This window comes from Labrus mixtus, chromosome 12 (assembly GCF_963584025.1).
Source record: "Labrus mixtus chromosome 12, fLabMix1.1, whole genome shotgun sequence".
In the NCBI taxonomy this organism is placed as follows: domain Eukaryota; kingdom Metazoa; phylum Chordata; class Actinopteri; order Labriformes; family Labridae; genus Labrus; species Labrus mixtus.
Genome location: NC_083623.1, coordinates 26,214,748 through 26,231,592, shown reverse-complemented (window position 1 = coordinate 26,231,592; position 16,845 = coordinate 26,214,748). Strand labels below are relative to the sequence as shown.

Here is a 16,845-nt window from a genome sequence, read left to right as displayed (position 1 = left end):
TTTTTTAAAATATTATTATTTTTTAAATCATTTTTTTTGCCCTGCGTATATAATTTAAAATATAACTGTTCTGGCATAGAATATATTCGTTGCCATGCATATTTTCTGCTGACATGTAGCCTATATTAAGTTAAATTAATTGTCATTCATGATAATGTTTGCAAACTGAAAGCTGCTTCAACAGGCACATACTTTTTCGCGACACCCAGCTTAATTGTTATTAAAATATTTAGTGCCGTGCTTCCTCAAATTCGAGAGAATTGAGACCCAGGGCTCTTGTTCATTGTACTAGTACGTCGTTCAGTGTACGAATCATTGACTATTTTTTTATTTATTTATGGCTGTGTCTGATTAAAATGGTTTAAAATAAGCTGCAAAGTCAGTAAAGTAGCTGTCATGCTCTGTGTTTTTCTCTGATGTGCAGACGCGGACTCGGGTACAGCACGGTACAGATGACCAGTGAGACCGCGCCCTGACTGATGCTCAGTGAGTGATTCGTTCACTGAACGGGAGCTCCAAGTCACTCTCTTCTCTCCCTCTCAGTCAGTCAGTCAGTCAGTCAGTGATTCGTGTACTGAACGTACTGAACAGAACGGTCGGGGAAAATATATGTGATTGTTTTAGCAGCTTTCAGTTTGCAAACTGTAACTTTATCCAACTAAATTCTCAGCTCATTGGCTTATTATTCACCACCGGCTGTTCTCAGTACGATCGCGAGCAGAACTAAACGTTCGGCCGTGTTTCAGCTTATTAAATTCTGATTCGCAGGCAGAACTGCGGAGAAGTACTGAACGATTTGGTGAACGAATCACTTTACTGAACTGATTCTACTGATTCAGTACACTGAAAAGAACTGCTTTTCACATCACTAACATCAACAACATCCTGACAGATGGGAAAAAGACAATGAAGAGAGAAATAAAAACAGCACAAAGAATAAAAGTTACAGTACAGTGTGAATGTGAAGGTATGGGATTTGTTGATACAGAGCAGGAATGTGGTGTGAAATAGATTTACACAATTAAGAAAACATCAATTTAAAGGAAGAATGTGTAACATTTTACACATAAATATATCAGAAATCCAGTCTATCCTCTGTAAATGTCTCTCTGAGTCTTGACTGTCTACAATGAGGGAGAAGCTCGAGTCCCGCTGGCTGTGTTGTTGTCAGAGCTGTGTTTACATGAACGGGACGGCCGGCTCCTCCCCTTGTGTATAAAAGCTGTTTTAAGTCAAGGACTAGAGAAAAGAAGAAGAACATACTCATTGCTTATCTGAATGTCATGTAAGCATTTTTAGATCACGGTCATACAAACATACAACGTCATTTCCTGGAGCTTTAGCGGAAAATACGGAAAAATTTTATACAGGCAACACAGATAGACATTGAACAGCTACTTTTTCACATCAGTTAACCGTTCGCTTATTAATGGGCGATAAAAAATGATTTATACATTTAAAAAGTTATAGCCCCTTTAACGACACAGCATTTAGAAAACAATTAAATACCACAACTCTACCAAACACCAGTATCACAACACAACACTTGCATGTCTCTAAACATGTGTTGAAAAGTCAATGCAATGTTTTAATATATTTATTTTTGTGTATAATTAACATACTGTGTAGTTATTATTGTTATTGTGGTGAAAATACATTTTCAACTTTATGTACACTGTGTGCCTGACGTTGCTTTAAAACTGTGAATGTTCAGACCACATGTGTAACAATTGCAGCTCTGTCTTGGCGGCTGTAACACTGCACATTTCTTCGTTGTGGGATAGATCAAGGTTAATCTTATCGTATCTTTTTCTGTATTTCACAGTGTGTTGAGATGTTACATAGATTCAAGTAAACCATACAAAAACATGACATACTTTTACTACATATTGATTTTTTCAAGTACAAACTGCCTCAAATTACTCAAAGAAAAAAGTGAAAAATAGTAAACCACAAAAACCCTTGTCTCAACGAATTACTGATAGGACAATCAAGAAAGCGAGGAGTATCCTTGCAGATAACTCCCATCCTCTCTTCTGCCAGTTAAATGAAAATGGAAAATGGACTTGAGCTTGTATATTTATTTTCTAGTCTTCTGACTACTCAAAATGCTTTTACAGCGCAGGTCACACCTACACATTCACACACTGATGGTAGAGACTGCTGTGTAGAGAGACCATCAGTTTTAACTAATCAATTCATACAGTACACATTCAGACACCGACAATGAAGCAGTGGGAGCAACTTGGGGTTGTGTGTCTTGTCCAAGGACACATCAAACATGTAGCTGCAGGAGCCTGGTCTTCCGGTTGAGAGACGACCGACTCTACCACTGAGCTCCAGCTGCCCCAACAACTCATGAATCTAAAATGAATAAAAGACTATAAAGTTTGTCTACAAAGGTTCCTGATTTAAAGTCAACCACATTTTGCATTGGATTGTGTTGAATATCACTTTTTAAATTCTGTTGCCTTCAGAGATCTAATCAGTGAAATACCTACAAATTGAAAATGACTACAGTGTTATTTGAAATGTGCGAGTTGTCATAGCAACACTAAATAATGTGTGCACTAATATGAGGATTGTTAATAACTTTTGAGCAGTAGTTTCCTGTTTATGTCCTAAAAGCCTCAGAATAAAAAAATATTTTTCAAACTTTAATAGTAAAATTAGAAGCCACCATGTTTTCTTTATAGAATAGAATAAATCTGCTCTCAGCTCTCCAGGCAGTCAATAACTATTTGGGAGGAGAGAGTGGGGGATACTGCAGTGTAGCTGAGCTAGTAGCATCTTTAAGTTGTTGTGACGTGTGTTTTCCTGAGCAGGGCATCAGGTGATGATTTATTTGACAGGATAAGGTATCAGTGTTGATAATTTCAACAGTATACCGTTGATCATTAAAGGGAAGTCTAATGTGTTTAAAACGGTTCGTAAACTTTCGGGGTTGGAGATGCTTCTGATAACCTTGAGTACATATTCAGAGGAATTGGAAACAGCTGAAAAGACGTGAAAACATTAGAACATCATCTGCTTTTGTTTCCACATTGAAATAACTTGGTCATAGACAAGAAAAAAACTGCCAAACGAGTGAACACTCTGTGCTCTGTTGAGCGCACACACGTAGCAAAGAGCACCACTTATAGAGCTGAAACATTTGGTTGAAATCAGATCTGTCATTGAAAGTGTGACTCACCCTGTCTTTTGCCTCTGGAATGATTATATGATGCTTTTGTTTCCATCACTTCCTGGAAAACATATACAATAAATAATGATTAATTCACTCATAAAGTCTGCCTTAAACAAAAGCAAATCTGTACCTCACTACCAAACGTACAAAACATGATAAATTATTTGTTATGTCGCCAAATCACTCCAGATGCAGTATCTCATGATGCAGCACTTCCAACTTGAGGGCTATAACTTTAAATTCATTTACTTATGTAAAGAACGACATGTAGAGACGGTGTTCCTACCTGATTATCCAGACTGTAGTATATAACCAGGAGAACAGCTACGCATGCTGCAGCCTTTGGCAACCCCATCCCAACTAGAGAGGAAATACAGCCAACACAAAGTTTTGTCATTACTTATTTGATTTAATGGGAGGAAATAAGTAGAATTTCTAGAGATACTGAAAATAAGAAGGTGGTTAAGAAATAGATGCTAGATCTGACCCCACCTGTATTTAATGATGCGCATGGCACCGCCCCATCATTAACGTGCCGGTTAACCTGGCACAGTACCATACAGCGGCAGGGAGGGAGAGAACCCCTCACTACACTAAGATTGTGACATACTGTATATGACAAGCTTTTTGTAAACTCTGCACAGAGTCGAAGGCAGATACCTTTAATTGTAATGTTTCTGCAACAATAGTTTATCTTTTTACTCAGACAGTATCAGAAATCAAAGCCTAGAGTATGGTACGGGTTTTGCATGGTTAAAAATGACAGAAAGGTTTTTGAATCTTTAGGAAGATTAGGACTTGTTTTAATTGATTAAATATGATAAGTATTTACTGTCTTTTGTTTCTGAGTGCTCTAAGCAGGTGGTAGATTCCATTCCACCAGCCGAGACCACTGTGCATACCTTCCAACCGGGAACAAAGATATGTCGAGCAATACGAATGTATTTGATTTGACTTTATTGATCCTACAGCAACAATCTGATGGTGAAGGGACACAGCAATACTCAAATGCCATACTTGAAATGAGCACATAAGATTCTCCCGGTCTATTTGTAGTATTCGTATTTCTACATTGAAATTTTAATCTTTTTGAAATTGGCTGATACAACAGATTTTTGTTTGATTGGTAGTAGGTGAAGATGTCCACCACCTATCATATCGTCCAATGGGAGCTCTAAGTACACGCAATCTTAGACTAAGGCATTTTAGGCAAAGAACTCCACATTTTTCATAGTCAATAATTCTAATTAAAGATAAGCTTCTTATCGAAAAAAAAAAAACATGAAATGTTGATAATGTTCAAGAGTGAAGTTATGTTTTATTTTGCACAACATCCTCAATTCAAAATAATTAAAATACATTCAACCATATCTAAAAGAAGGAGTTGGTCTTGTTTTAATCTGCTTACTTCTATTCTAAGGTAATTGTTTTTAATCAATTTCAATTAGCGATAAAGTTTTTTCTAATTTGAGATCCATCCGAGCCTTTAACCTACCAGCCAACAGCAGGCGCGGGTACAAACTCCCGCCACATGCCAAATGTTTAAAAAAATCTGTCATCGGACTTTCTACTGCTCTCATTGCGATGAGTACTTGGGACACCCAGACACCCAGACACCAAGGCCAGGTCTTGTGATACAGTAAGCTCTTTACATAAACATCAGCAGGGTGTACCCCGCGGAGAAAAGTTTCCGAGTCAAATCCGAACTACATGTTGCCTGTGAGACCACAGCAAATACAGCTGTGACAAATGGTTAATGAGCTCTGTGATCCAAAATACATCCAAATTCTCCCTTTTCTAATTAACATAGGTTTTCAATTTCAATTTCTTACCATTAATTATATTAATTTTACTGCAGTAAATCATACTATTCTTGATCAGTAACTTCATTCATGATCAGTTTTTTTAATCCTGGTTACCTATTATACGGGTTCCAGTATTTCATTTATTCGTTAGATCATTCTTTTGTAACAATAATTGATGACCTACATGGGAAAGTTATAGTTAAACTCAAAACTAATCAAATGTTGACCATTTTGGGGATTTTCTTAAATTTAGTGCTGTACTCCTCTTTACTATCTTGTTAAGAGTTTCTATTGTTATGAGTTGTTGTTTTATTTTTGTTTATGCATTGATTCTAAGATCTATCAACTCAGTAACTAATTTTACTGTTCAAAACCTGATCCTAGACCGTATAAAAACTACCATATTGTTCTATAGAATCTTAAAGATTTCTCTATATTTTTGTTTAAATAAACATTTTTTGCGGGATGCGATATAAACTATTTGATTTTGGTTTGATTTTACAGAATTTTTAAGTACATTAAGTTTTGATTATTTAAACATCTTTGTTTTCAAATGTTCTGTAAATTCACCACTGACAATATCTTTAGATTTCATTCTTTGAAACTGAACATGATCTGAGTTTCCAAATAGAACATTTAAGGTTTTCTACCTTTTCTGTTAAGTTTTGGTATCTTCTATGCAAGTATGTGACCTATGATCTCCCTATATTTTCTAACCACTCCTAAAACATTTTGATGTTATGTGGACAGTGTTAAATCGATCTTATTGTCTTAAGGGTGAAATTCAGAGGCCATGTACTTAAAAAAGGTAATTGGTGAACACCTCAAAGAGAAATTAAAATCATGTTCAAACTTTACTCCCTTTAAAGAAAAATATGGTTAAATTAAAAACGGGGGAACTGTTAGTACGTATTTTCATGAATTCATTCATTTTGATAATTTTGTGGATATATCTTTGAATTGTGTCAGCCATCTTAATTCTTCTTTTGGGTCTGTGAAGCTGTAACCTTATATGGTAAAACATCTAAATTGTAGCAGATCTTTATTTGTGTAAAGAGCCAACCATATGTTGTCAACAACTGTTTGCTAGACAAAGAGTCTACATCTGTTACATATACAAATCAGTGTCATGGCATCTTTATTGTTTTATAGTGATATACCCAAATGGAAAGGAATTTGTGGGCAGTACCTTCTAGCAGAATATAAGCCACACTGTGAAGATGAAGACTTTGCCATTTTGCCACTTTGCCAATAATTGTCAAGGATTGTGAGATCTTGGTCAGCGATAGTCTGCACTTTGTCAGCCATGTGTATTTTGTTTCTATGTTGTCTGACCATCGCTGAATAAATCCTAAGATGATCCACAGTCTGTTTCACGATTTCATCATTGTCCATCTACTAAAGAAATAACCCCCACCTAACACTAACATGAGTAATTTTCATTTCAAGACACCCGATTGGCAAATATTTAAACGTATCAGAAGCAATTCAGGCCTTACAGTGTTTTGGGATTTTTCATATCTTGATATCATATTATTATCTGGACAGCTTAATGTGGCTGAAAATAAGTATTAGATATTCCTGAAAAAGAAATCAGACAAATATTATTAAGATTTGTAATTTTGCAGTGCCTTTTCTGAGATATTCGAGAACATCCTCAGTGTACAAAATATGAGAGTCTAAGAAAATTACATTCGTTTGTGTATTTTGAGTCACTTTAGGAAAAGTCATTTATGGTGCTTTAACAGCTGCTGTCAAATGTCAGAACGGGTCATGAACAGTATATCACCCAAAAAAAAAACAGACAGTTTTCTTTGCTTTGTCAGGACCTCTTCATGCTCTCTTATGTCCCGACACGCTCGGACAGAGATTAGGAAGAAGCCTGGAATCTGTTGCAGAACGACTTTAAACTCAAGGAGTTGGTGTCCTTAAATGTTTATAAATCTACAACGGAAGCCGATTCTACAGGATGCCGATGTTTTAAGCTCGACTGCTTGAACTACTGAATCATAGATGGTTCTCTCTTGATGCAAAGTTTACTGTTTTGTGAATCATACTTTGTCTCCTTTTGTGTCTTTAGCTTCGTGTTTTTGCTGCTGACTGTCTCGGACAGGTCTCCCTTTGAAAAGAGAGTGCTCATGTCACTACTGTTTCAATAACTCAAAGTACATTTGTAGTAATTACCAATCAAAACTAATGTTCTAATTTCTCCTTATTTGCCTTTCCTAGCTTCTCTAAATCTTAACTGTTGTCAAAGATATGATATGTGGTACTGGTTTAGTTTCTACTTTCAAGGTTAAGACTGTCCTAGCTCATTCAAATCTGTGCTTTCCCTGTATTGTGAAGAATCTCCCCCCTAACATATGCCTGAAAGGACAAAGAAATAACACAGACAAGCTGAGGGGTAAAGCTGCGACAAGAATCAAATTTGTTTACCTTGATTTGTCTCCAGGCTCCAAAAAAATGCCTCTTGTCAGGAGGGAACATTTAACTGCATAATAACTGATAATCAAATCCGCAGGAGAGGCCATCTCTGTGCAACTTCCTGGAATAGTTTCTCTGAGTCACACACACACACACAAACACACCTGTCTGGCAGGTTAGTCGACCTCATCCATGGTATGACTTTAAATGCACCAAAAACATCTCCTTATGTCCAAAGTCACGATTTAAAATTCTCACCTAAACAAATTAGCTACATTGAAATGCATAGGAAGCTATCAGCAGCCTGTTGAAGCACAGCCAAAATAGTTGATTTGAACTAAAGTCCTGCCTCTGACAAGGCAAACAGCCAATCATAGTTAAGGATTTCTGCCCATGTTTACTCTGTTTGCTGTTAGCAGACAGAGTGATAAATGTGCTACAGCATTTAAACTCAGTGTTCATGAGTCATGATCTGTCATTATTTTCTATTTGTAATGTCATGAATACCTGTAAGTAAATTGTGTCATGTGACAATAAAATGAAACATGAGCTTTGATCAAAAGTATCATCATAATTTGCTTGCATTGTCATACATCACAGATCACATTACAGGTTAGAATGGAAATTCCTCTCCTCACATCCCTTTCTATATCAAGCACACAATCCTCCCTAACACTATTTAACAATAAGATCTGTAATAGATGACAACTAGTAAGATTATTATATCTGTTAAATGCTGCTCGCCTTTCTTTCTTGTCCTGTCTGAGACGCAGGGACTGTATAAGGCTTGGCAGCTTGAATTAACTGTTTTAGGCAGAGGCAGAAATTAGGGATTTTACTGATGCCAGTATCAGATAAATAAGGAGGTTTTTGAGCTACACATCTCGTAACAATACTCAATACTCAATGTCCCAGACTGACATGATTAATGGAGACAGTGAGAATAATAGATCACCTTCAACAGTTTTGGACTAGATGCCTTATTTTCTCTCATATGAGGGATGTATCATTAAATATTTATATTGAGATTCATTGAACTTGGGCATACCTGTTGCTTTTAGAATTGATTTTAAGATTTGACTGATCACTTTTTTAGCACGTCTTGGTCTTGCTCTTGCTCTGAACTGTCTCTGAAATGTTGACTTCTTATGAACCATCTCGTGACCTCAGATCTTCAGGCGGCGCCCTTCTGGTCGTTCCAAAGTTGAGGTTCCAAATCTAAAGGAGACCAAGCCTTTGCAATCAGGGCCCCTCGACTTTGGAACGACCTTTAGATCACTTTTAAAACTCACCTTTATAGACTTTCTTTTATGTGATATCACCTTGTTAAATGCCTTTAGTAATCTATCCCTTACTTGATTCATTTTATTGCTCTTAATCTACTTATCCATCACCCCTTTTATCTTAATTTTTGTTTTTATTAACTGTAATGTGTTGTCGTCTTTATGTTTATATCATTGTCATCAACTTGTTGACTTTTCTCTTGTTTTTAATTTTCTTTAATTGTATTGCTTATGAACTGCCTGTTGTATCATTCTTATTCTTTTCTTGTCATTTATATTATTTTTGTAGACGCCTCTCTGTTTGTCCTGGCTGTTGATGTCTTTTCTGTTGTCATCCTTGTGGTGGAGTTTCTGTAGTTATTTAGATTATAATGTACAGATGTCATTATGTTTATTCACTGTTCTCTAATGTCAGTCAGACCTGACAGAGTTCAGCTGTTATTAGAACACCAAGTACAGCTTAGAGAGTGGCAACTGTTCTTCCTGATATCTGTAAGGATGTTTGGTAGACTTATTGTCTGCTCCAGTGTTATAGACGTCACAGTTTAGTCTAGGTGGGTCAATGTGACCCTGATAATGATAAAGTCTTTTAGGATATATGCGATGCCTTTAGAAAAGTTCTGCAGATGTGATTGAGCAAGACACGAGAACAGAAGTGTGATGCTGAATCATGTCTCCTCATGAGTATTCTTCTTATGTATAAACTTTCATCAACGTAAGCCATCTGAGTCAACTGAGTCTTATTGTGTGGAGTCAAGTCTTAGTAATTTCTTCAACAGTCCTGACTTCCTGCTTTGTTTTGTCTGTCATAGCACTTTGTAAACATCTGTTTTTAAAGGTGCTATAGAAATAAAGTTATTATTATTATAATTCACTTCAGGCCTTACAGTTATATGTATCTAAGATGTGATCTAATGCCACCAGGAAACTGACAGCATGAGTCATTTGTTCCGAAAGCTGCCATCTTGTTGTCGTGTGTACGCACAGCAGCAGTTTAGAAGCATTGTCATACTTCTAGGGGTGTGACGGCCTCAGGGTTGGCCTCTCGACCTGTTTTTGTTTCTCCCCTGTGCTGCCTTTGTTTCTCTTGTTTTGAGGCAGTTAATGGTGGAGTCTGAGGCCCTTGTCCGTAACCCAGCACACCTGAGCAGGCTGGGCTCAGGTGTGCTGGGTTACAGCATTAAAGTTATCTCACTCTTCCCTCTCCGGCAGACTGCCTTCATTATTGATCTTATAGTGTTTCTGACTCACACACACACAGTACTGCATACATACGGACTTCCTCACAAGTGCAACACATTCTAATATGACTTTGTTGTGTTAACGATTATAAGACGTTAGGTTTGTTCTGCATACTGTGTATGTTATTGTACCTTAAGCCCACTAGGGGGAGCAGTGAGACCCCGTAGAGTATAGGTGATACAGTTAAGGTGAAGAGAAGAAGAGTATGTGGAGCAGACTGCCCAAAGAGAAGGAGGGAGATAGAAAGTATAAAGATGAAATCAAAGAGAAGGTCCAAACACGAGCAAGTGAGAAGGAAAGAAAGTGTTTAAAACAACAGGAAACAGGAGTCTGATAGAGAACATAAAGAGGACTGTTTCTGTAATGACAAGATTAAGTTCTTAGCCTTCTTGGCAATGGTGATTAACTGTGCTGCTGAAGCTGAGAGAAACTCACAGAGAATGACAATTGTTGACAATGCTGCAAACATGTTTAAAATGAAGAATTACTGGAGAAGTGTTGTTGTAAAAACCAAACTAACCAAGACCAAGAACGGAGTACTCCGAGACCAAGACGAGACATTTAGGGATTGAGACCGAGAGCCAAGATCAAGACCAAATCAGGGTGAGACCGAGACTATAAGTCAGACTAAGACTCATAAAAAGACTTAAAAACATAAACAAGACTCATAAAAAGAGAGGTGATGGTAATAAATATATATATAATAATAAATATACACATATACATACACACGTACGTACACATGTACATCCATAGGTGTACATATACATGCGTATCAAGATCATAGAGATGTCATAAAGAAGAAGAGCAGAGAAGAACAGAGAAGTGGGGGCCACAGGGTCCCCGCGGAATCAGGCAAGAGGCCTCACCCCCGCACATAAAGCCCCCCAGCGGCACCAGCGAATACTCCCAAGATGGATGGGGCGGGCTGGGTAAGAGACCCCCCCCCCCCGGCTTATGAGCCGCTCCCAGACCCAGAGGAGGGTGCCGGCCCAATGCATTTTATCTCCTTGGTTTGTACAACTGCCAGACCATGTCAGAGGTAGTCAGTACCACTTGGTAGTGGGATTTTTATTCTTCATTTATATTACAGAAAATAGATATATTAATATTTATCTGTTATTAGCTTTTCTCAATCTTTTCATTCTCACCCTGCTGGAGGAGGGGGGGGGGTGAATGAGACAACCACGCAACCGCAACCACCTGAGATTGCCGCCAGGCCACCAGAGTGCCAAAGGCGAAGATGAAACCCCCTACCCAACCCCCAAAAGCCAAAACTGTCCGCACACAAGTTCCGTCTCCTCAATAGCAATAATAATTATTATAGTAATAATATGGGATCATAACATCACATCATATCAAATCATAAATTGTATATGTATATTTATATATATATATATATATATATGCATGTATATCTCTATGATACCAATAATAATAACAACAATAATATATATATATAATAATATATAATCAGTGATAATACAAATGATGGTCAATATTGTTCTTTTAAGTAACTAATTAAGTAATGTTTCCATGAAGGGAAGAGAGGGGGAAAGATAACAACTATAACAGAGATCGCTATTGGTAATGATAATATAACAATTTTCTTAGGAAAAAAAAAAAAAAAAAAAACATAAATAAATAAATAAAATATTTTTAAAAATAGGGGTGGTGGCATGTGAGTGTGAGTGTCGTGGGATTTAAGTGTGTCATATGTCGGAATTAAATAAGTAAGTTAAAGGATCAAAATTATGTGGAGAATGAGGGTGTGGTTATTATTAGACAGGGGTTTGTGGTCATGTATGTGGCTTCAGTTTAAGATATGAATTTATTTATTTAATAGGGACAATGCAATTTAACATAATTTCAATACAAAGCATGAAACTGATGTGCTGCATAAAGAGTATATAGCTATTGCTAATTTCCAACTCGTGTCCCCAGTTGGGCCTTTGTGTAAACAAACAGATTAAAACGTACAACATTCAGTTACATAAAACCCCATAACACTATATGAGGATACATTAAAATACATGTACAACAATACAAATGTTATAAACCAGTTTAAAATAAAGTTTGAAGATATTAATTAAAAGTGGATACAGCTCTGGCTTGCTTTGAGCATTTCACCTGTTTTGTAAAAGATTTTAAGTCGGACATTAATTTTATTTCAGGTGTTCCAGAGTTTACAGCCTTTGATGGAGAAGGCTGATTGACCAAACGTAGATCTACGATGTTGTATGCTACAGTCTCCATTCACAGTGCTTCTCGTTACCCTGTTTCCGTCCTGTTTTCGAACATATCTGGAGAGAGGTTCAGGGGTCAGATTGTTGATACATTTAAAAACAAGTTTGAGGAAACATAAGTGCATGAAGCTCTCAAAACTGAGTAGATTGTGTTTTTTCAGTATGTGACAGTGATGCCACCGGACAGGTTTTTTGTCCATTATTTTCAGGGCCTGGTTGTATAGTGATGAGAGGTTTCTGATTGTAGAGGGTGAAGCTTGTGACCAAACTGCCATACAGTATGAGAAATGAGAGAAAATCATTGAATGCATGAACACCTGTGCTGCTTGAGTTGGTATGTAGTGTCTTATTAATTTAAAGCAGTTCAGGTTGTTCTTGATTGTTTTTGTGATTTTATTTACGTGTTTATCAAACTTGAGTTGTGGATCTAAAATGATTCCTAAGAACTTAAACTCACTAACTTCCTCTATTTCTCTATTCTGCATCTTACTGTTAAAACTTCCAGGTGAGCACTTTTTCCTAATGGAGAAACACATTGAAACTGTTTTACTCTGATTCAAAACAAGATGGTTGCATTCCAGCCACTGATGGACATTGCAAAGGTACTCAGTTAGGATCTCAGCTGCCTTGCTTGGTGACTTAGCAGGAGCATATATAACTGCATCATCTGCATAAAGCTGGAAGCTGGGTACTGGACAGGATTTAGGCAAATCATTTATAAACAGACTGAAAAGCAAAGGGCCAAGAATTGACCCTTGGGGAATACCCATTTTATTGATTAAAGGAGAGGATTTTTCTTGGTCAACTTTCACACACTGCTCTCTATTCTGAAGGTAAGACTCAAACCAGTCAATTGATTTTTTCGAGAAATTGAAAGATGGTAACTTAGACAGGAGAATGTCATGGTTGACAGTGTCAAATGCCTTCTTTAAGTCAAGAAACACAGCTCCAACAACATAACCACCATCAAGTGAATGCTTTACATTCTCAATGAAAAAACAATTTGCAGTTTCTGTTGAATATTTTGGTCTGGAAAAGACCAAATTGTTGAGGATGTAAGAGTTGATTTGTCTCCAGATGATCAAAAACCTGTGCCGCCACAACCTTTTCAAGTACCTTTGACATTACAGGGAGAATAGAGATAGGGCGGTAGTTGCTCACCAAATCGCAGTCACCTGTTTTAAAGATTGGTGTAATGACTGCCTTTTTCCAGTTATTCGGAAATGTACAAGTTCTAATTGATAAATTAATAAGATGAGTCAGAGGTGTAATCTGTATAGAGCTATATTTTTTAATGAATTGAGCATCCAAATTATAAATGACTTTAGCCTTAGAATTTGATAGTTTCTTGATTACTTCTGCACATTTTATTTCAGTTATCTCTTTAATACAAAAGGAATCGGATGATGTTCTAGACTCTGTGTTATTTGTGTGTTGAGGTGAATTATGAATGGATTCCAGGTTTTTATTAAAGGCTGACATATTGTAATTTTTGCAGGCTGCGATTCTTTCTTTTACAATGTGTTCTGTGAGTAGGTTGATCCAGTGAGTTATGTGGCAGTATCTTTTTGATTTCCAGTTCTGATAGATGATTTTCTTGGCGATAGTTAGAGATAGATAGATAGATAGATAGATAGATAGATACTTTATTGATCCCGAGGGAAATTCAAAGCATCCAGTAGCAGGTTACAAAGACGTACATGACATGAAACATTTGTTACAAATTAACCACAAAACCGACCCCACCCCCCCACCCCCCCCATACATATATATTAACCTGAAAAAAGATTAAAAGAATACCCCAAGATGAATCAAACTTAAACTGTGCAATTAAAAAATAGACTTATACAAGAAATATACATAACCCGTGCAGGGATTATGCATGTGTAATTTAAACAAGAACCTATAAACAGTTGAGGGAAAAATCTGTAATTAGACCTGATCTGTAATTAGACCTGAGAAACGAGTAGTGGGTTTTTGTAGTTATTTGAGATGGTGATTTGTGATGTGTCTCCAAGTAAGCAAAGTAATGGGGACGGGAGGATTCTGCAGCCCAAAATTGTGGAGAGATTTTCAGTGACTGTGATCCAAAATGAGTGAACTGGTTGACAGGCCCAAGTGGCGTGAAGATAGTCATCTGTGCAACCATGAGTGCACAGATGTCTGTGTTAGCTAAACCCATTTTGAACATTTTACCTTGACTGATGTGTGTCCTGTGGATGGTTTTGTATTGTATAAGTTGTACATTTGTATTATTGGTCATAGAAAAGATGTTTTTATTGATTTGTGTCCAGAAGTCAGGGTTGGGGGGCAGCGTCAGATCCTTTTCCCATTTTGTAGTGGGGAGTGTAATGGAGGTTGTTGATGTGGCTATAAGTTTATAAAGTTTAGAGATTATTTTATTTGAATTATTGATTTTCATGATTTCTTCACTTAGTTGGGACCGTCGCAGAGTGTTGTTAGTTATATTAATTTTGGATTTGACTATTGATTTTAATTGTTGATACTGTAGGATCTGGTCCCTCCCAACCCCATACTTCTGGATTAATGTATTGAGTGATATAAACTGATTGTTTTGAAATAGGTGATTGAGGTGAGTGATTCCTTTTTGTTGCCATGATGGGAAGTAGATGGGGGTTAAAACATTTTCTACTTTCGTGCAGCGCACCCTTACGTCACCTCCGCGCGTCGAATAGGAGGGAAGCTCAGATCACAGCAAACGGTGTCTCACTTTCCTAAGCTCTAGTTTAACATTGACAAGAAAAGCTCTTGTTTTGAAAGATATTTCCAACAGTTTGGACGTACGGTCATTTTAACGCTGCAGCTCCTGGACGAGCCTAAACTCTCCCATATCCTGACGTGCTCTGATGATTTCATGAACACACACCCTCTTTTTCTATGCTGCTCATCTCCCTCTGCGCAGCAGCAGAAAAGTCTGGGCTTTTTTTTCAAAGTGGACACAAAAGCCTACATAGTGCTGTGGCAGGTCTACTTTCCCGAGATATTTTCCCGACTATTGTTTCAGTCACATAGCAACGTACACTGTTGATTTTTGCTCGTGTGCACTCTCCCCTTTTGCTCTGCATGTCATTCCCCACTCTCTCACTGGTTTCCTTCTCTATCCAATGTCCTATCCAATACAGGCAAAAGCCCAAAAATAAAATCTATAAAAAAGATCAGCATTGACCAGGATCCACAGGGTCCATGTTTTATACAGATTACGATTAAAAGCCATAATCTTAGCCCATAAACATATATTTCTGTATTAATGAATGGTATATATTAACTTGTCAGTATGCATAGTTAATAGTCAATATATAATTCAATTAGTGCTGTTTGGATCTACGTATATAAAATAGTAAAGATGCTCTGTAGTTTGTGTATTTGAGTCAGGGATTACTCTTTTGGCAGATACCGTCTAAACTTCCCCCAGTTACGGTGATGAGCACTCAAAGGTTACTTTTACTTTAAAGATTAAATCATCTATTAAACAAAAGACAACTTTTACTTTGATATTAAAGTAATTGAACAGTATATATTCCCTTACTGGGTGAAATATTCTTTCTACCAGGCCTTACTTGCCACATAAGAAAGGGGCTTCACGCTAGCCCCACTCTCAAGCTGAGGTGAAAAAGGTAACTCTCTGTACCTCTAAAGAGGAAAAATTAAGGAAATGGGCCAAGGAGAGAAATTCATACATGGTAGGTAAAAGAAAATGAGAAATTGGCATTGTCACAGTGAATTTTTAAGTCCCCCTCAGCTGTACTTATCATCAAACCATGGTGTACCTGTGTACACCATGGTTTACACAGTGCTCCAAACATTGTGAGGTTGCCTGAGTATTGGGCTGGGCACAGTCTGATTGTTATACTCCTAGCAAGCTCAGAGCAACAGACAATATTTCTGGACCTCGACACAAGCTTTGAAGGACATCCTGGCCATGACTACCGATTCTGTGTGCTGGTCATCTATAACAGTGTGACTAGCTACTCGAGACACCAGCATGGAGTTGGGGTGGAGAGATTACATTTACCACCTGATTGCTCCCTGCCGCAATAAGCAGATATGTTCTGAGAGATTAACATAAGGCTATGTAGTCGTCAGATGAGAGCAGATAGGTTCCAGGTTTGCCTCCGGTTTGCCTCTTTTGCTCTCAACTTTGATGGACTTCCTGCATATAAGCCAGGTCCCCTAAAATGCCATTGGTAATTGTTATTGGGCTACAAAAGGGGACCTGAATGCCTGTGAAAGAGGAGATGCGGTCCCTGCGTGAGGATTTAGCATTCAAGCGGACGTGTCTGCCAAAGGAGATTATCCACAGCAGAAAGAGAACATCCACTTGTTTCCGCCCGGTCTCGAACCGGGGACCTTTCGCGTGTTAGGCGAACGTGATGACCACTACACTACGGAAACTGACAAAAGGCTCCTTGTGGTCATTCGTCACGTAGTCAACTGGCTTTCTGAATTCAAACGCTTCAAATGCTGGACAACCGGTTATTCAGAGTTGACTTTTCTACCTGCTGATGGTTATGCACCATGAACGACAGAACTACCAGCAACAAACACCACGTCATTCTGCACAGGTGACAAGATGGTTACTTTCAGGATGAAAGCTAAAGAGAATGGAAAGGTAAGGTGTATGCAATACACTGCAGCTC

The 16,845-nt window shown here is 37.6% G+C and overlaps 1 protein-coding gene and 1 non-coding gene across 6 annotated transcripts in view; both read right to left on the bottom strand.

Annotated features, from left to right (window-relative positions):
* Positions 1-7,560, bottom strand: part of LOC132984434 (adhesion G protein-coupled receptor F5-like) — a 31,641-nt gene extending 24,081 nt beyond the window's left edge. For all 5 annotated transcript variants that reach the window (XM_061051267.1, XM_061051268.1, XM_061051271.1 and 2 more), the window contains exons 1-3: positions 7,429-7,560; positions 3,474-3,547; positions 3,194-3,245 (exon numbers count right to left, since the gene is read on the bottom strand). In XM_061051267.1, the coding sequence (XP_060907250.1) occupies positions 3,194-3,245; positions 3,474-3,542 (121 nt within the window). In that variant the 5' untranslated portion in view covers positions 3,543-3,547; positions 7,429-7,560. The remainder of the gene's footprint in view (positions 1-3,193; positions 3,246-3,473; positions 3,548-7,428) is intronic.
* Positions 7,561-16,527: 8,967 nt separating this feature from the next.
* On the bottom strand, positions 16,528-16,600 carry trnav-aac (transfer RNA valine (anticodon AAC)). The gene has a single exon. It is a non-coding gene; the product is annotated as a tRNA-Val (tRNA).
* Between the last annotated feature and the right edge of the window lie 245 nt (positions 16,601-16,845).